At 39.7% G+C, this 20971-nt stretch overlaps 3 protein-coding genes across 4 annotated transcripts; 1 reads left to right on the plus strand and 2 right to left on the minus strand.

Annotated features, from left to right (window-relative positions):
- The first annotated feature begins 563 nt into the window (after window positions 1–563).
- LOC120123779 (ATP-dependent zinc metalloprotease FTSH 2, chloroplastic-like) lies at window positions 564–4288 on the plus strand. Of its 2 annotated transcripts, none has more exons than XM_039142606.1 (5): window positions 564–669; window positions 1474–2661; window positions 2736–3049; window positions 3219–3459; window positions 3787–4288. In XM_039142606.1, exons 2-5 carry the CDS (start codon window positions 1474–1476, stop codon window positions 4126–4128), a joined length of 2085 nt encoding a protein of 694 aa, XP_038998537.1. In that variant the 5' UTR covers window positions 564–669; the 3' UTR covers window positions 4129–4288. The 2 variants fall into 2 exon arrangements, with proteins under 2 accessions (XP_038998537.1, XP_038998538.1); XM_039142607.1 differs by having other exon boundaries at window positions 567–669; window positions 1469–2661.
- Window positions 4289–13762: 9474 nt separating this feature from the next.
- Window positions 13763–17524, minus strand: LOC120123923 (putative disease resistance RPP13-like protein 1). Its single transcript, XM_039142708.1, has 2 exons — window positions 16214–17524; window positions 13763–14273 (listed from the first exon to the last, which is right to left on the minus strand). Exons 1-2 carry the CDS (start codon window positions 17522–17524, stop codon window positions 13854–13856), a joined length of 1731 nt encoding a protein of 576 aa, XP_038998639.1. The 3' UTR covers window positions 13763–13853.
- On the minus strand, window positions 17127–20963 carry LOC120123781 (putative disease resistance protein RGA4). The gene is made up of 2 exons (XM_039142608.1): window positions 20723–20963; window positions 17127–17952 (listed from the first exon to the last, which is right to left on the minus strand). Exons 1-2 carry the CDS (start codon window positions 20831–20833, stop codon window positions 17683–17685), a joined length of 381 nt encoding a protein of 126 aa, XP_038998539.1. The 5' UTR covers window positions 20834–20963; the 3' UTR covers window positions 17127–17682.
- Window positions 20964–20971: the final 8 nt, after the last annotated feature.

Genomic DNA, 20971 nt, shown 5'->3' on the forward strand with positions numbered 1-20971 from the left:
CGAAGGTGCGCCCGAGGATCTACGCTTTACCCCTGTGGCGCCAACTCAAACATAAGACTCGCTTGATGATCCATGCCTTCCATTTACGTGTGCAAGGCACGTTTGATCAATCACGTTTTATTGTTAAAGGGTGTTAAATCAATAATATTTGGAGAAATTATATCTGACAAATAAATAATATATATTTGAGTGATTTTTGGGTAAACACGCGTTTATCCTGTTAAAGTTTATTTATTTTTTAAGAAAAAAATAAAAATTGAAGCCACCAATTTTATAGAACCAATAAAAATTGAGACAAGAATTCAAAGCAAAACCGATAAAAAAGACGCTAATATCATAATCAAAATAGAAGATAGATACGTAACAACATCACCAACCATAATACGATAGAATCTGGGTTGTATAGTCCTTATACGAACCGATAAAATCAGTGAAAATACGAAAATCAAGAAAAGAAAGCAACCAATTTGACAAGTAGCCAGTCATTCTGAAAGCGCCACGTATCGTCTTCCCAAACCACATCCAATCTCGGAGACTCACCCCTTTATTTCCCAATTCCAACCCCTCCCCTTAGCTCATTTCTGTACTCCACGCCGACCCAGAGCATTAATCGATCTCATTGGTTCCCTTTTGTCCTCTGCTATTCATCCCGCTCTCCTGCTTTCAAAGGTAACTTCTTTCATGTTTGAACTTTGCTAAGTTTTCCGAGGGAAAATGATGCAGTATGTGCTTGAGAACTAGGATGCATAGTATGGTTCAGTGTTTTGGATGAAGTTTTCTAGTGATTGAATTTGTGGGTCGATCTTATATGTTCTTTATATGCCTCTAAATTTACACCTGCTTTGTGAAAAAAGCTGGTTGAATCACAAACCCCTCAAATGGATTTTCTATTTTTTGAAGTTTCGGGAAAGAAAGTTTGAATTTTCTTTTGTTCGATTATGGAGTTTATCTATCTGCTTTATGAAAGCTGAGAAGTTAGTCATCTACTCTAATTTGTCAGAATTTGTTTAGTTTATGTCACGAATACTGACATGCAAGTTCAGTTGTTGAAACACGTGAACTTGAACTGTTTTGCAGATTTGTTGCATATAAATTGTTGATTTTTACTGATTTCGGGCATATAAATGTTAAATTTCTGATTTTCAGCTCAACGATATAATTGGAGTAACTTTTCAGTTTTCGTGAAATAGAGGGATGAAATTCACAATTAGACCATTTTCTATTGCTTCCTGTGGTGGTTGATAATTAACTGAAGTAAACTTGTCCTGTGTGATAGTATTATGCTCTTGACACACTTCACCGTTATTCTCATCATCTTATTGTGTGGATAGCTGAACTGAGTCTGTTTAGCTTTCAGATTGTAACAAGGTAGTTGTTTTGCTCTATTTTCGAACTAAAATTCGAGTCATACCCAGTTTCGCTTATGGAACAAGGTAGTTGTTTTGTAACCTTGAGCGTTCGTTTATAGTGCAGATGGCAGCATCATCAGCTTGCCTGCTTGGGAATGGTCTGTCTGCCCACAGAACAAAATCAAAGTTGAGTAGAGACTTCTATGGGAAGCATATTGTATTTACCCCCAGCATCTCATCGTTGGGTAGGAGATCGAACGGTGTCCTTGTAAAGGCATCTTTAAAACCTAAACAGCATGATGGAAGAAGGGAATTCTTACGGTCGTTACTTGGAAGTGCTGGAATTGGAGTTCCGGCTTTACTAGGAAATGGGAAAGCTTATGCCGATGAACAAGGGGTTTCTTCCTCGAGAATGTCCTACTCTAAGTTTTTGGAGTATTTGGACAAGGACAGGGTTAAAAAAGTGGATTTGTATGAAAATGGCACGATAGCTATCGTGGAGGCCGTCTCTCCCGAGTTGGGAAACCGTGTTCAACGAGTCCGTGTGCAGCTTCCAGGATTCAGCCAAGAGCTTCTTCAGAAATTTAGGGAAAAGAACATTGACTTTGCTGCCCATAATGCTCAAGAAGAATCTGGTTCACTGTTATTTAACTTGATTGGCAATCTCGCATTCCCACTAATCTTGATTGGAGGGTTGTTCCTTCTTTCGAGGAGATCATCTGGAGGAATGGGTGGCCCGGGTGGGCCTGGCTTCCCCCTTACCTTTGGTCAATCAAAAGCAAAGTTTCAAATGGAGCCTAGCACTGGCGTGACGTTTGATGATGTTGCTGGAGTTGATGAAGCGAAGCAGGACTTCATGGAGGTTGTCGAGTTCTTGAAGAAGCCAGAGAGGTTTACTGCAGTCGGGGCTCGCATCCCTAAAGGTGTTATTCTCATCGGCCCTCCTGGAACTGGAAAGACCCTTCTTGCCAAGGCAATTGCTGGTGAAGCTGGTGTGCCATTCTTCTCCATTTCAGGTTCCGAGTTTGTTGAAATGTTTGTTGGTGTCGGTGCCTCTCGAGTTCGTGATCTTTTCAAGAAGGCCAAGGAAAATGCCCCATGTATTGTATTTGTGGATGAAATTGATGCTGTTGGACGACAAAGAGGAACTGGTATCGGTGGAGGGAATGATGAGAGGGAGCAAACTCTTAATCAGCTTTTGACTGAAATGGATGGCTTTGAGGGTAACACGGGTATTATCGTAGTTGCTGCAACTAACAGGGCTGACATTCTTGATTCTGCCTTGTTGAGGCCAGGACGGTTTGATAGACAGGTAAGAATATAATTATTGTTCGCATCATTCTTATGATCTAGACAACAAAGTTTCAACATAATGCTTTAATGCAGGTCACCGTTGATGTTCCGGATATCAGAGGCAGAACAGAGATATTAAAGGTTCATGGTAGCAATAAGAAGTTTGATGCTGATGTATCATATGATGTTATAGCCATGAGAACACCTGGTTTTAGTGGAGCTGATCTTGCAAATCTGTTAAACGAAGCTGCTATATTGGCTGGTCGACGTGGCAAGACTGCCATTTCATCTAAAGAAATTGATGATTCAATTGATAGGATTGTGGCCGGAATGGAGGGAACAGTTATGACAGATGGAAAGAGCAAAAGCTTAGTTGCATACCATGAGGTTGGCCATGCTATATGTGGGTGAGTGAAATAAGAGCATCTTAATTCGCTCTGTCGATCATGTACCCGTTAAATGGCTTTATCCACGCCCATTATGCATGCTTGTTCATATTATCTGTTAATACTTTCAGTTTTATATTCAAATGACGTTTTTGGAAACTTATGATTGTTCGTTTCCTTCTTGTCTCAGAACTTTGACACCAGGTCACGATGCTGTTCAAAAGGTCACCTTAGTTCCTCGTGGCCAGGCACGTGGTCTTACCTGGTTCATTCCTTCAGATGACCCCACCTTGATCTCCAAGCAGCAACTCTTTGCAAGAATTGTTGGTGGACTCGGTGGCAGGGCAGCAGAGGAAGTCATCTTTGGTGAGCCTGAGGTGACAACAGGTGCAGCTGGTGACTTGCAGCAGATTACTGGTTTGGCTAAACAGGTAACTGTGCATTTCTAACCTTCCACTTCAAGTTGAATTTCGAACATCCGTAAATTCACTTGTCATTCCATGCCGCTTGATGGGTTTCTATTAGAAATTGTGCAAGAAGGATTATAAGCATAGATTTTCATAGCATTGTGCCTTCTTATTTCCACAAATACAATGCTCAATCACCACTGAGATGGCAGCCTACTTGGTGCTTGTGTTAAGCTTATAGGCCGAGTCCCTTTTGTCTGATTACCTGCATATCTCTGGTTTAGCCCTATGCCATGAGTTCCCTAGGAACCATTTGATCCAGTTAACGACATTGAATCGATCTCTTTGCAGATGGTGGTGACATTCGGAATGTCTGAAATCGGTCCGTGGTCCCTTATGGACTCATCAGCCCAGAGTGCAGATGTCATTATGAGAATGATGGCAAGAAACTCAATGTCGGAAAAACTTGCAGAAGATATCGATGCCGCTGTGAAGAGGTTATCAGACAGCGCTTACGAGATTGCGTTGAATCACATTAGGAACAACCGTGAAGCCATTGACAAGATAGTCGAAGTCGTCCTCGAGAAGGAAACAATGAGCGGGGACGAATTCAGGGCAATCCTTTCGGAATTCGTTGAAATCCCAGCCGAAAATCAGGTCCCTCCAGCGGTGCCCTCTCCGATCTCTGTCTAAGCATTGGCTTGACAAGTTGTACAAGTAATTCGCACTGTATGCTGCACACTAAATCGTTTAAATTTTATACTGTGTAATCTTCCATTATACGCAAGTAATTAGAAAATGTACACTGATTTGAATTTATGAATGAGAAAGAGGAATAGTTCTTGAGAGCCTCTCTTCCCCGTCATATAGACCTATCAAGGATCTGGTTATTCATTAATATTTCGGGTTCGGGTGTTCCTAGACAATGGCTACTTGTATATATATATATACCTTAAATTTCTAAGAATAATATAATAGTGCCTTACGACAAAGGTAATTGAGCTTCCATCCACCGTTGTTTATTAACCCTAGCAATGAAATCTTCAACTCTTTTATTAAGTTCCTGGGCAGGCAATTCAACCACTTGTTCATATTCAACCGTCACCCTTCCATTAATCTCTTCTGCTATTTCATATTGCTCTTCTTCAACAAACTCCCTTTCATTTTCTTCTGCAATATCTTCACATGTTGCTTCCTCCGGCAATTCGGACTCTCATGTAATCACTTCCTCCACTTCCAGCAACCCTTTTTCTTCTTTACAATCCATCCTTTTAGCTTCATTCGACACCGAGACTGCTCTAACCCGGCCCCGACTCTCCAGAGATTCAGACTTGTATGTAATCACTTCCTCCACTTCCAACAACCCTTTTTCTTCTTCACAATCAATCCTTTTAGCTTCATTCAAAACCGATACTGCCCTGACCCGGCCACAACTCCGTCTGATGTTTTCGTCGTAGACATCAAGAGCCACTGGAGGTTTCTTCGAACAGACAACCCTGGATTGACCGACAAGGAAGATGAAAATAACATTAACAACTACAAACAAGCACTTAGGGTCGGAAAATGAAGACCAAATGCAGGGGAGAGAGATTAGAAGAGAGTGCTTCACTGAAGAACATAGAGAAGGAATATCGGGGAAAAATAAACTGCAAGCGAATGATATTCCATTTCCAGCAAGCAAATGAAGGGTGTTAGGAATAGAAAATTGGGCTTTCATCTGCTTCTTCATTGTCATTTTTAGGGTTTTGAATTAGAGAAAACTCAACGAATGACTGAACATTTCAACAAGGTGACAGCATTGAGTAAATATATAGAGGAGGGGAAGAGAGAAGGATACCATGGTGATATTCAAGAGAACCTCTACTTCCTCTTTAAATTGCTTTTTCTGCATGAGAAGGTTACTTTTTGTGTTGTTGTTTTCCATTGGTGAATCAAACATAGCAATTAATTCGTCCAAAGAAAAGGGTTAGCACTAAGAAAGTGACTGATGCACTTTCATGGTAAGGAAGGCAAAGTAATTGTTAATTTGCATGCTTTTAATTTCTGTACTTTTTCTCCTCCTATAATTGAAGCCATGGGTAGCACGTGTTAAATGAAAGAAGTAATATACACATATATATAGTACATGATTAATTGTGTTACTATTAAGAATGGGTCGAAAAAAATATTGAGATAATCGTATCCTATAATTTTTTTAAATTTTCGTATAATTTAAATGTGTTTTTGTATTCTTACATGAAATTTTTAAATTTTGTATTCAATCAACACTGCAGTTTTCACCGAACTTGGCCACTGATACATATAAAGTTCCAAAGTGCAGGCAATAATGATCGACAATCTGGTAAATACCTGGCCACAATGAACATTTTTTCAATCTTAAAATGTGGAAAACGTAAGTGCATATCGCACTAGCATCAGGTACTAGCAGAGAAGCCAGTACCTGCAATATCAACATGCTACCGTGTGCAGTGTTTAATGAAGCTTGTGTGTATTTCATTGCTTTGTTCAACACCCGCAAAAGTCATGCACGTAAGCTTATTATCATCTTGTTCCAAGGATAGTCTGATATATCCATAAAAGAAAAAGGGCTATTAGTTTCACACCTGTGGTTTGAGCGTGGAGATATCAAAACCAAATTTTACAGCTTTATTTTCAATCTAGACCCTTGGGGATGAAATCTTTACCATCAATTTCAACCCTTGGTACGTGGGAAATCTTGGACTATTCACGTCCTTCAACTCTCACGCCCTCTTCCTTTAGAAACGGACAATTTTCAGTAACTAACAGCCCAAGTGAGAGAAGCATGTCTTTTTTCCGGAAGAGAAGCGAGCTTAGGACAATATATGCAATTCTTCAAGAGAGGTGATGTGTTGAAAGCCCTTGGAGCACATGAATTCCAGATTCTTGAAACTCTAAATCCTGATAGAGGTGAGCGGAGGAGGCAGCGCCGCCATCCCCATCCTTTCTTCTGGAAAGGACACCACATTTGAGCATTCTTCACCGCTTATTTCGAGTCGCTGAAGAGAGGTAAGTCTGTGGAATCCCCATTCAACAAGTGAGGTATAGATTTTGGGTGCATCTGAGATCGAAAGTGATGCGAGGCTGGCAGGGAAACCCTCTTATGGAAAGGATATGTCAGCCCCACAGTTGTACACTGTTAACTCTCGAAGGGAGGTGAAGTTGTTGATGCACTTTGGGAGGGCTCCAACATTTTTACAATTGCGGATTGAGAGAACCTTGAGATTTGTGAGGGGGGACTCGATTTCTTCGAAACAAACCATCAGATTTGAACAATCCCATAAACTGATCTCTTGGAGATGGCTGAGCTTGCCTAATCCTCTAGGTAAAGACAATATTTTCAGCATCCCCAATTTTAATAATCTGGAGATCAATGGTTTCATGGAAGTCTTGGGCTAAGGATTCCAACACTGGACACATCCAAATATCTAGATTTTTAAGTATTACGGGTAACTTGGCGTTGAAAAATAAGCTACTCGGCTTTGGACACCACCAAATTTTGAGATTTTGAAGCCGCTTGCATGTATCACCCCTTGATGATAACCATATTAGAGATGAACAACTTTCCACTTCCAAGTGCTCAAGAAGGCGAGCGTTACTGCTCATACTCTCATCAAACAAATATTGTAAATTATCACATCTCAAAATCATCAATTCTTTTAGAGCAGGGGGGAAGTTACTCTCAGCAGAAGAAATAAAACCTTCAGTCTGCTAGTACCATTCTTGTAAGGAATGTAGAAGCATGCAACACTTTTGGTAGTATATTGACATCACGAGCCTTGAAATAATTGGAGTTTGCAAACCTTAACATTCTCCTCTATGCCGGAATACTAAACTTTGAAATGCTTGAAAGAGTCACACTTTGCAAAGAGCTAATCCCCTCCACAGGTGAAGAAGATGAGCATTCATCCACCAATTCTTCACACCCTTCCCTCTTAATTCACGCAGTGATGGATAACTTGAAACTGAAACTACTAACCTCCTGCACTCTTAGATATCAAGTTTCTGCAAGGACTGAAGACGGGTTGGCAACCTTCCCAACAATTGAGGACATCTTCCGATATAAAGCTCACGAAGGCTGGGAAACTTTGAAACTTGCTCATCACCTTCACAAGCGTCCCAGTCCTCCAAGTTTGGTAGACTCTCAAAACACAGTCTCTAGAGATGCAAATGCAATTGATTGATTTTCTCCAAACAACTCAACACCAATCTTGCGCACCTCATTCAAACCATCAATTAGAAGAGATTTTACCGACGCTAACCTTCTAATCGATGGTAGTGATTTGCAGTTTTTACAGCTGAATAGCTTCAAAGATGACAAATACTTGAAGGAAGAATCTGCTATCCAAGTAGGGAATTTCGCACCACCGAAATTCACAAAGACGAGTTGCTCAAGCTTTTTGGGAGGATGTAGAGACTCCAACACCCGTTCATCAACTTCATCCTTCCTTGTAGGTTTCTCAAAGTCTCTACTCCAATGCAGTGCCAACGTATTGATCCCCGATTTCTCACTCAACCTGACTTCCCTTTCATCTTGTCCATTAACATTCTCTAATCCCGAAAGACAAATGTCACCTCTGAGGTTTGACAAATTCTTCAATTCTCCAATGCGATGCCCATCACCGTCGCCTATAACAAAATCAGATAACCTTTGAAGATTGGTTAGATTACCAATTCCTAAATACATACTTTTTATGGAGTTTGAACCTCTAATATCAAGACAATGCAAGTTAACAAGATTTTCCATCTTGGAGGGCAATTTTTGAAGCCATTAACACATTTATAAAAATAAAGTTTCCAAATGATAAAGAGTGCATAAGGAATCAGTTAAACATCTGATTTGAGTACTAGAAAGATTGAAGTAGCGTTGATGTTTTAAATTTTCCAAACAATCAGGCAACTTAGTGATACGATATCCACACAAAGAAAGCACCCTCAAGTAGCAATGTCTCTGCAATGATTCAACCAAGACATCGTTTGTCAAATAATAGAAAGCCAACGATCTTTCTTTAATGATAGAAAAGTATGCAAAGAATTTGCTTGATCAAATGCTTCAAACTTCTTCACTGTGCCATACTCACTGATAATATAAGATGAGTGACGAGAACGTTGTGAAACCATCTGTTTCTTATTGTCCTCTAGTTTGCAGCATACATCTCCTGCAACTAACTGAGCCAAATCGTTGATAAGGTTCTGCATTACGTACCGTGATTCATCTATATGAGATATCTGAAAAAATGACCTTGACACTAGATCTTGGAAATATCTGTTTCCAAGATCTTTAATGCGTTGTTTAGCTTTTTGTTGCAAGAAACCTTATGCACTCCATAACAAGATTATCTCTTCTTCTTCGCATTCATAATCCTTTGGAAATATGGAGCAGTATGCAAAGCAGCGTTTCAAATGAGAGGGAAGATGATGATAACTTAATCGCAATGCAGGAATTATGCCGCATTGATTTTCTGGTAAGTCCCATATCTCGCTCTCATATATTATGGTAACTCCCATTAAACCCCCTTCTTCTTCTTCCCTCATTCCCATTTACCCCACCTCCGGTCAATGGTGGCTCACACAGCCATCACCATCGTCACACCCCGACCACATCCTGTCCCTCAATTCACACTCATCGTCCACCGTTCGTTCCAAATCGCGAGAAGACCTCAACACCTCTTTTTTGTTTTTAACCAACGACAGACAAATAAGGGACAACGACGAGGAGGCACGACAGATTGTGATTTGGTCGAAACGATGTGAGGACTCCAATGTTGGTGGCAGTGTGGTGATTGGACGACCCAATCGATCGGAAATTGGTAAAAAAAGGAAGGGTTGGGTTTTCCAAATGAGATTCGAGGCCCCCTCTAGGGTGAACGGAGGTGAGTCTCAATAAGTGGCTAATGGGTTTTAGTTGGAATGGGGGCGACACTCTTACTGGTACCGATAGTGACGATCATCGACGAACTGAAGACGGAGATTGGGGATGGGTGTTCGAATAATATTCTTGTGATTTGGGACGAACGATGGACGGTGAGTATGAATCGAGAGTCGGGGTGTGGTCAAGAGACGACACCGATGACGATAGTTGTGATAGTGTGAACCACCGCTGATCGGAGGTGGGGTGATCGGATGTGGGGTGACGAGAGGAGAAGAAGAAGAAGAAGAAGGACGAGGGAAGGGTTTAACGGGAGTTGTCATGTCAATAAAACTAACAGGAATAACGACAGTGCCTACTGAAACGAACTAAAAGTTCGATGATTGTATTATAAATTTTAAAATTAGGTGATCAAAATGTAAGTACCCTAAAAATTTGGGGATATTTGCATACTTTACCATGTAAAAAATGGGCTCAAATTATAAAATCAGTGAAAATAACGACCAAAATTAAAGATATTCTGCAAATTGGTTGAGACGTGTACTTTCCTTTTCTAGTATTTTGTCCCTGTCGTTTTGTGGTATTTGGATTAGAAGAAAGAAGGAAAAGGGAAATTCGGAGTAAAAGGAAGAAAACAGAGGAATGGAGATGAAAGTTGAATAACGTTAAGCAATTCGGAGACAATGTCATCGAATAATGGAGATGGAGTCCAAGCGGTAGTTCAAATTATTGATAGGAAGAGTAAAGGTTGATATTCAGAATTAAACCAAAAATAAGTGAACCATTTAACGATTATTGGTTGATTTAGAAAATTAATATAATTTTAGAATAAGGGTGTGAAAAAAATTGAGTTGAATTAATATTTTCAAATAAACAAAATTAATTCTAGTGGGAAGTTTGGTGATAGTTTCTCCTCAACCCTTCTTCCATTATAGTGAAGTAGTTTACGTCAATTAATTGCTTCTCATTGAGTAGTAAATTAACCAGCTTTGTCAACAGTTCAGTCTTCTGATCAGGTGAACAATGTGCCTGCTTCATGGTCTCCGCCTCCTCTTAATTGGTGTAAGTTTATTACTGATGGTTCTCGAAGTAGAATCGATGGCTTTGCTGCTTGTGGGGGCTTATTCGATCTTCGAATGGTGGTTGGATTCTTGGTTTCTCTAAAGCTATTGGGATATGCTCTATTGTTGAGGCAGAGCTCTGGGGTGCTCATGAAGGTCTTACTCATGCTTGGAACCTTGGTGAGAGACAAGTGATGTTGGAAGTGGATAGTTTGGAGGTTTTTCGTATGTTGCAGCAAACTTCTCATAGAGGATCGTCCTTTACCCTTCTAGACCGAATTACAGAGCTGCTAAACCGGGAATGGAATGTGAACTTGAGACACATTAACAGGGTTGCTAACCAAGTTGCTGCTAAGCTAGCGGAGATGACAGTAACAGGATGTGTTGATGACATAATCTTCTCCACGCCACCTTTGGAAATTGCTTATCTCTTGCAGCAAGACTACTCTGTTCGTGATATGGAAGCTGCTGTTTAAGCTTTAGTTTACGCTCTTATTTCATTAAAAAAAACATTGGCTGCTAGTCATTCACGTACCTTTCTGAAGTCCACGATTTTGTCTTTAGTCCATTTATTATGTTAAAATCGTAGATTTAATTTTTTTACTTTTATAATTATCGATATCAAATTTATTAATCCAATCCAAATCGAATACTACATAAGTAAGAGTCGTCTTTTCAATCCAATTTACTTCATTCACAAACATTAAAATTCGAACATCAACCTTGTTTAAATGACCTAATGTCTAATCCCATTAGACCAACTATATTTAATTTTTATAAAATTATTAATGTGTCTAAATTGATGATAATATTTTTTTTATTAGTATTATAATGTAGTATATGTTTAAAAGACTTAACAACTTATTAATGAAAGTATGAACACCCTTATAAATATGTGTTTGAACTCGAAACTTTTGGATATAATTATCGATAATTAATGTATTAGTCGATTAATCTATATTTAGATATTTCTAAAATTTATTATAGGAAAGTGAGTGGATCGGTCGGAAATTGATGAAAAAAAGAAAGGGTTGGGATTTTTCGAATGAGATTCGAAGTCCTCTTTAGGGTGAACGGAGGTGAGTCTCAACAATTGGTTAGTGGGTTTTAGTCGGAATGGGGTGACACTCTTACTGGTATCAGTAGTGACGGTCATCAACGATTGAAGATGGAGATCAGGGATCGGGGATGAGTGTTCGAATAATATTCTCGTGATTTGGGACGAACGATGGAGGGTGAGTATGAATCAAGGGTCGGAGTGTGGTCAAGAGGCGACACCGATGACGATGGTGGTGATAGTGTGAGCCACCGCTGACCGGATGTGGGGTGAACATGAAAAAGACCTAAATAATTTTTATCAAAAATAAAGTTTTAAGCATTTAAACTATTTTTTTTTCATAAATCATTAAATTATTTTTTATAAAAGCAAATACCCAATTGTATATGACATGTCTCATTGGTCGAAAAAGAATTTTCAACTCATTTTTTCTCTAAATAACTCCTCAAATTTCTTAAACTTTTCTCTCTTTTTTCCTTCATATCCTTCGAACATAAATCTAACTGCAACCCTTTCCACATCTGTTCATGGTCACCGAAACATCGTCTCCTTCTCACGTTGTAACATCTACAGATTTTATCTCTGTGAAAGCTTTAACTTAAAAGCGATAATAAATGAGATTTACTTGTTTTATACGAGGATTAAAAGCGGGTATTTTCTGTCTCTATTGTAAATATACAAATATTTTGCTTTTGTACTCTATTTTTAATCTAAATGGTGGAACTTGGAGGTTGATAATCCAGTAACCTTCCAAAATACGCAGAACACATAATAGGGTATGGGAGACTGAGAATAACAAAAACCCCAGGAATTTACAGTGAGATATTCATATGCTGGGTCATCAATTGTTGTTATATTCTTCAATTCTGATTTCTCCAGCTGCTCTTGGGATTGGGTTTCTGTCTGGAGATTAGTAGAGTTGGATCATCTCCCTGTTTAATCTCATTGGAACAATGGGTCATGGCTGAGAGCTGAGATTCTTCATTTTCTGCAACAATGGTTGATGCAGAGTTTGTGCTTTAAAAGACCGAGCTTTGGCTGTTCATGCTACAACCCATCTGCAGGAGTAATTCGTCCAGAAAAAAAAAGGTTAAGAGAGATCAGTACGTAATATGTTAGGCTGTGTCGTTCTTCATGGTAGACAGCTATGAAATTGAGCAATGTTTAAAAGGGTTTCACACCTGTGATTTAAGTGTGGAGAAATCAAAACCAAATTTTACAGCTTTACTATCAATCTACTTCTTTCGGAATGAAATATTCATCATCAATTCGAACGTAAGGTATGTGGGAAATCTTGGACCATTCTGGTCCTTTAACTCTCCTGCACTCTTCTGTTAACAATGGACAACTCTCAATAACCAACTCCCCAAGCGAGAGAAGCATGTGTTTATCCGGAAGAGATGTGAGCTTTGGACAATCTGTGATGTGCAATTCTTCGAGAGAGGTGAGGTGCTGAAAGCCCTTGGTGCACATGAATTCCAGATTATCGAAATTCGAAATCCGGATAGAGGTGAGCGAAGGAGGCAGCCTCATCCCTATACTTTCTTCTGGAAAGGACACCACATTTGAGCATTCTTCACCTGTTATTAAGAGTTGCTGAAGAGAACTAAGTCTATGGAATCCCCATTCAACAAGTGAGCTATAAATTTCGGGTGCATTAAAGATTCGGAGTGATGTCAGGTTGATAGGGAAACCCTCTTCTGAAAAGGATCTATCAGCCCCACAGTGGGACACCACTAACTTCTTAAGGGAGGTGCAGTTGCTGATGCACTTTGGAAGGGCTACAATGTTTTCACATATGACAACTGTGAAATCTATGAGATTTGTGGTAGGCAACCCAATTTCGTCGAAACAAGCCACCAGATTTGAACAATTATACAGAGAAATCTCCTGGAGATGACTGAGCTTGTCTATTCCTCGCGGTAAAGATTTAATATTTCCAACAGCATACATATGAATCCTTTCGAGATCAGTGGTTTCATGGAAGTCTTCGGCTATGCATTCCAGCACCGGACAGTCCGAAATAGACAGCTTCTTAAGCATTACGGGTAACTTGGAATTTAAAAATAAGCTTCTCAACTCTGGGCAGTTGTAAACTCGGAGATGTTGAAGCCGATTGCATATATATCACCCCTTGATGATAACCATTTTAGAGACTGGCAGCGACCAACGGACAAGAACTCAAGAAGATAAGTGTTGCTACTCATACTCTCATCAAACAAGTATTGCAAATTCTCACAACTTTGAACCGTAAGTTCTTTTAGAGCAGGGGGGAAGTTACTCTCTGTAAAAGAAACCAAACCTTCACACCTTACTAGGTCCAGGTCCATTTTTGTAAGGAATGTGAAAGCATGCGACACTTTTGGTAGTAAACTGAAATCACGAGTTACAAAATGTTTGGAGTTTGCAAACCTCAACATTGTCCTCTCAGCTGCAATACTAAACTTTGAAATGCTTGAAAGAGATTCACGCATTGCAAAGAGGTGACCTCCTCCCCTGGTGAAGAAGATGAGCATTCATCCACCAATTCTTCACACCCTTCCACGGTTAATTCATGCAGTGATGGATAACTTGAAATTGAAACTACTAACCTCATGCACTCGTAGATTTCAAGTTTCTGCAAGGACTGAAGACGGGTTGGCAACCTTCCCAACAATCGAGGACAATGTCTTATCGAAAGCTTACGAAGCATGGGTAACTTTGAAACTTGTTCATCACCTTCACAAGCATCCCACTCCTCCCAGTTTGGTAGACTCTCGAAAGACAAACTCTCTAAAGATGCAAATGCAACTGACTGATTTTCCCCAAACAACTCATAACCAATCTTGCGCACCTCAACCAATGTTAAATGGTTTCACACCTGTGATTTAAGTGTGGAGAAATCAAAACCAAATTTTGCAGCTTTACTATCAATCTACTTCTTTCGGAATGAAATATTCATCATCAATTCGAACGTAAGGTATGTGGGAAATCTTGGACCATTCTGGTCCTTTAACTCTCCTGCACTCTTCTGTTAACAATGGACAACTCTCAATAACCAACTCCCCAAGCGAGAGAAGCATGTGTTTATCCGGAAGAGATGTGAGCTTTGGACAATCTGTGATGTGCAATTCTTCGAGAGAGGTGAGGTGCTGAAAGCCCTTGGTGCACATGAATTCCAGATTATCGAAATTCGAAATCCGGATAGAGGTGAGCGAAGGAGGCAGCCTCATCCCTATACTTTCTTCTGGAAAGGACACCACATTTGAGCATTCTTCACCTGTTATTAAGAGTTGCTGAAGAGAACTAAGTCTATGGAATCCCCATTCAACAAGTGAGCTATAAATTTCGGGTGCATTAAAGATTCGGAGTGATGTCAGGTTGATAGGGAAACCCTCTTCTGAAAAGGATCTATCAGCCCCACAGTGGGACACCACTAACTTCTTAAGGGAGGTGCAGTTGCTGATGCACTTTGGAAGGGCTACAATGTTTTCACATTTGACAAACTGTGAAATCTATGAGATTTGTGGTAGGCAACCCAATTTCGTCGAAACAAGCCACCAGATTTGAACAATCAATCAGAGAAATCTCCTGGAGATGACTGAGCTTGTCTATTCCTCGCGGTAAAGATTTAATATTTCCAACAGCATACATATGAATCCTTTCGAGATCAGTGGTTTCATGGAAGTCTTCGGCTATGCATTCCAGCACCGGACAGTCCGAAATAGACAGCTTCTTAAGCATTACGGGTAACTTGGAATTTAAAAATAAGCTTCTCAACTCTGGGCAGTCGTAAACTCGGAGACATTGAAGCCGATTGCATATATCACCCCTTGAAGACAACCATTTTAGAGACTGGCAGCCATCAACGTACAAGACCTCAAGAAGACAAGTGTTACTACTCATACTCTCATCAAACAAGTATTGCAAATTCTCACAACCCCGAACCGTAAGTTCTTTTAGAGCAGGGGGGAAGTTACTCTCTGTAAAAGAAACCAAGCCTTCACAGTTTACTAGTTCCATTCTCCTCAACATTCTCCTCTCAGCTGCAATACTAAACTTTGAAATGCTTGAAAGATTCACACTTTGCAAAGAGGTGACCTCCTCCCCTGGTGAAGAAGATGGGCATTCATCCACCAATTCTTCACACCCTTCCACGCTTAATTCACGCAGTGATGGATAACTTGAAATTGAAACTACTAACCTCATGCACTCGTAGATTTCAAGTTTCTGCAAGGACTGAAGACGGGTTGGCAACCTTCCCAACAATCGAGGACAATGTCTTATCGAAAGCTTACGAAGCATGGGTAACTTTGAAACTTGTTCATCACCTTCACAAGCATCCCACTCCTCCCAGTTTGGTAGACTCTCGAAAGACAAACTCTCTAAAGATGCAAATGCAACTGACTGATTTTCCCCAAACAACTCATTACCAATCTTTCGCACCTCAACCAACCCACCAATTGAAAGACCTTTCAACGATGACAACCTTCCAATCGGTGGTAGTGATTTGCAGTTTTTACAACTGCGTAGCTCCAAAGATGACAAATTACTGAAAGAAGAATCTGTTATCCAAGTAGAGAACTTTGCACCACCGAAATTCTTGATGACGAGTTGCTCAAGCTTTTTGGGAGGATGAAGAGAGTCCAACACACGTTCTTCAACTTGATTCTTCCTTGTAGGCTTCTCAAAGTCTCCACTCCATTAGTACCAAATTCTCGAAAGACAAACTCTCTAAAGATGCAAATGCAACTGACTGATTTTCCCAAACAACTCATTACCAATCTTTCGCACCTCAACCAACCCACCAATTGAAAGACCTTTCAACGATGACAACCTTCCAATCGGTGGTAGTGATTTGCAGTTTTTACAACTGCGTAGCTCCAAAGATGACAAATTACTGAAAGAAGAATCTGTTATCCAAGTAGAGAACTTTGCACCACCGAAATTCTTGATGACGAGTTGCTCAAGCTTTTTGGGAGGATGAAGAGAGTCCAACACACGTTCTTCAACTTGATTCTTCCTTGTAGGCTCAAAGTCTCCACTCCATTCTAGTACCAAATTATTGATACCCGATTTCTTATTCAACCTGGCTTCCCATGCATCTCGACCATTAACATTCTCTAACCCTGAAAGACAAAGATCACCTTTGAGGTTTGATAAATTCTTCAATTCTCCAATGCGATGTCCATCACCTTCACCAATAACAAAATCAGATAACCTTTGAAGATTGGTTAGATTTCCAATTCCAAAAGGCATCCTTTCTATCAAGTCCGCACCTCTAATATCGAGATAATGTAAATTAACAAGATTTTCCATCTTCGAGGGTAAATTTTGAAGTTTGGAACACCGTTTCAACAAAAAAGTTTCCAAATGATAAAGAGTGCATAAGGAATCAGGTAAACATCTGATTTGAGTATGGGAAAGATTGAAGTGGCGTAGATGTTTCAAATTTTCCAAACAATCAGGCAACTCGGTGATCCAATATCTACACAAAGAAAGCACCCTCAAATAGCCAAGTCTCGGCAATAATTCAACCAAGACAACATTCGTCAAGTAATAAGGATGCCAACAATCTTGCTTTAACGGAAGAAAGGTACGCAAAGAATTTGCTTGATTAAATGATTTAAACTTCTTCACCGTGTCATACCTGCTGATAATATAAGAAGAATGGCGACAACGATGTGAAAACATTTGTTGCTCATTTTCCTCCAGTCTGCAACATATATCTCCTGCAACTAATTGAGCTAAATCATTGATAAGGTCATGCATTACATATTGTGATTCATCTTTGCTAGATATCTGAAAAAATGACCTTGACACTAGATCTTGAAAATATTGATTTCCCAGATCTTTGAATGGAAGTTTAGTTTTTTGTTGCAAGAAACCTTCTGCACTCCATAACAAAATTATCTCTTCTTCGAATTCGTAATCTTTAGGAAATATGGAACAGTATGCAAAGCAACATTTCAAATGAGAAGGAAGATGATGGTAGCTTAATCGCAATGCTGGAATTATGCCACATTTATCTTCTGGTAAGTCCCATATCTCGCTCTCCGATCTTTTCCATTCACTAAGATTAGTTGTGCATAACAAGCCTCCCATGGCTTTGGCTGCTAAAGGTAAGCCGTTACACCTTCTCACTATGTTATCTCCAACTTGTTTAAATTGAAAATGTCCATCGAAATTTCTTGCTCTTAATGCATGCTGACAAAATATGGACAAACAGTCCTCATCTGATAGTTTATCCAAGTGAAAAGCTTTCATTGGATCCACAGTTGATGAAACATTCGAAGGCGAGTAGTTACAATGATCTTGGTTGTTGCTCCGAAGGGAGACCGTAAGATGGTCCAATCTACGTAACTCTCGTTCCAAAGGTCATCCAAAACAATTAAGACATTTTTTCCAGATAACTTCTCCTTCAACTTGACTTGAAGTAAATTCAAGTCATTCACATCAGGTGAGAAAGGATCTATGGATTGTAAAATAGTTTTGGTTATTTTAACAGCATCAAAGTCATCGGAAACACATACCCAGCCTTGTGATCAAAAGACTCCTCGATGCTGGCATCATTGTAGACAAGCTGAGCAAGAGTGTTTTCCCCATCCCTCCCATGCCAACAATGGAAAGGATTGAAACTCCATGGGAGTTATTAGTTTTGAAATCAAGCATTTCTCGCTTCTCATTGTCTCTACCAACATACTCCACAGCTCCATCCACCAGGGAAGTAGGTTGAAGCCTGACCGGTTTCTTTCGATCGGAGCTTGCAGCTTGAGGCAATATCTCACTCAACCCCAAACTACTTCTTCGTGTAGACAGACTGTTGAGTCTAGCAGTGATGTCTTCATCTTGGGAATCATGTAATTTTTAAATTGAAATGAAGACAGAGTGAAATCAATACCGGTACAGCAGGTGGGAAAGAGTTTCCGTACCCTACTAGTGCTGGTTTGAGCCTGAGTTTTGTGGAGCTTGAGACGTAACTGTTCATAGGCAAAGTCGTCCAGGATGTCATCAGCATCGTAAGTCAAATCTTGGAGATCTTCCAACCAGCTCTTCACACCATCGTCCGTGATCTGCCTCTCCTCAGCATGGTTCAGCACTGCTTTGATATCGGACAATATGGATTTCCACTCCTTGAGCTGGTCATACACTTGCTTGTGATCAGCAACAAAGTTGAGAGCAGAATCGATGGACTTGCCGAGCAACAGATCCAAAAGCTTAGAAAGAGCAGCCTCTCCGATGAAAGACATGGTGGGATTAGAAGAAAGAAGCAAAAGGGAAATTCAGAGTAAAAGGAAGAAGAAACAGAGGAATGGATGAAGTTGAAGAACGTTAAGCAATGTAATAATGGAGATGGAGTCCAACTGGTAGGAAAAGTCGAGGAAAGTGGGCAAGAGGTCGCAGTCCTTCGAATTATTGCACCCTCCCACTTTTTATCTGCCTTCAGATTTCGTGAAATAAATAATTTATTTTGTGTCATGTAATGTTTTTTTTGGAAATTTATTTTTCTTCATTTTTAAATATAATTATCGATAATCAATTAATCCAAATTTAGATATTTTTGAAATTTATTATAAAGAAGCCCAGTCATTTTCAAAATGTTTTTGAGTGGAGAGTTCATCATTCCTTGAATTCATTCATACCTGAGATAAAGAAAATAAAACCCTTCTCTAGAGCCTTTATATCGGGTAAACTAATCCGAAGATCGAAAAAAAAGACGACGGATGAACAGAAAGAATCAGACTTCGGACATCGGAAACTCAATATAAAGGCTCTAGTACCTTCAAAAATTCGCACAATCATTGTTGAATGAAAGTAAATCATGTTTAAAGACTAGACGTGGAGAAATTTCACCATTATTGAATGATTCCTGGAATGTACATAGTATATAACAAAATCCCAGAAATTTACAGTGAGATATTCATATGTTCATTTTCTGGAACAATGTGTTTATAAAGAGTTGTGCTTTGAAGCTTTGCTTGTGGTTCCAATGTTTAAGGCCTTTTGGCTACTCTTTCTGTGAATGTTGCACTGTTCATGCCAGAAACATCTGCAAGAGTAATTTGTCCAGAAAAAGGGGATAAATAATGGAGCTATACTTGTATCATTCATGTTCGGAATCCGATATGAGTGTCAGATTTGAATATGTGATCGATATGAGTATGTGAATTCTATGTATCTGCAAGGTCTTGAAGGGTCATAATATGCAAGCCAAGATTCTTTTCGATTCTAAAATGTTGAAAACAAAAGTGCATATCCTAGCATCTGTCAATCATCAATGAATAACCTGCAATATCATTATGTTAGAATCTGAACTTGGAAAGCTCACACTGAAACTTCAGATAACCTGTAAAGATGATCACAGTTACCATTATCTGAGTAAAGCAGATCAATTGAACATCTTCATTGCTTTTATTGAAACCATCTTTTGAAAACAACACTTTCTTAAACACCTGCAAAAGTAGCATAAGTTATTATCATCTTGTTCCGGAGAATAATCATATATGTCCATCAGAAAAGGCTATGAAATTACTTGATTTCTAAAATGGTTTCTCACCTGTGTCTTAAAACTATCAATCTCTCGCACTCTTTGATTTCAAGTCTCTGCAGGGGCTGAAACTACCAATCTTGTGCACCTCTTCCAACCACCAATGGAAAGACCTTTTAACAATGGAGACTTTCAATCTACTTCTCTCGGATGAAATTTTTACAATCGAGTACAACCTTTGGTATGTGGGAAATCTTGGACCATTCTTTCCCTTTAAGGCTGGTGCACTCTTGTTTTAACAACGGACAATCCGAGAGAAGCATGTCCTTTTCCGGAAGAGATGTGAGCTTTGGACATTCGCTGATTTTTCAATTGTTCAAGAGAGGTGAGGTTCTGAAAGCCCCTGGAGCACATGAACTCCAGATTATTGAAATTACTAATGTGGATAGAGATAAGAGATGGAGGCAGCATCATTCCAGTCCTTTCTTCGGGAAACGACACCACATTTAAGCATCCAATGGAGGGATTTTGAAGATAGGCAAGTCTATGGAATCCCCATTCAACAAGTGAGCATTAAATCTTGGGTGCGCCCGAGATTACAAGTGATGTAAGGCTGGTAGGGAAACGGTCTCTTGAAAGGATACGTCTGCCCCACAGTTGTACACCGTTAACTTGCCAAGGGAGGTGAAGTTGTGAATGCACTTTGGCCCTGTGATCGATTGATTCAAGTCATTCTCATCAGGTGAGGAAGGATCGATTGATTTTTAAAATAGTCTTGGTTATTTTAACAGCATCAAGTCATCGGAAACATATACCCAGGCCCTGTGATCAAAAGACTTCTCGATGCTGTCATCATTGTAGACAAACTGAGCAAGAGTTGTTTCCCATCCCTCCCATGCCAACAATGGAAAGGACACAAACTCCATCGGTTTTATTAGTTTTTAGCAAATCAAGCATTTCTCGTTTCTCGTTGTCTCTACCAACGTACTCAACAGCTCCATCCACCACGGAAGTAGGTTGCAGCCTGGCCGGTTTCTTTCGATCGGAGGTTGCAGCTTGAGGCC

Source organism: Hibiscus syriacus, unplaced genomic scaffold (assembly GCF_006381635.1).
Source record: "Hibiscus syriacus cultivar Baekdansim isolate YM2019G1 unplaced genomic scaffold, ASM638163v2 tig00110403_pilon, whole genome shotgun sequence".
Classification (NCBI taxonomy): domain Eukaryota; kingdom Viridiplantae; phylum Streptophyta; class Magnoliopsida; order Malvales; family Malvaceae; genus Hibiscus; species Hibiscus syriacus.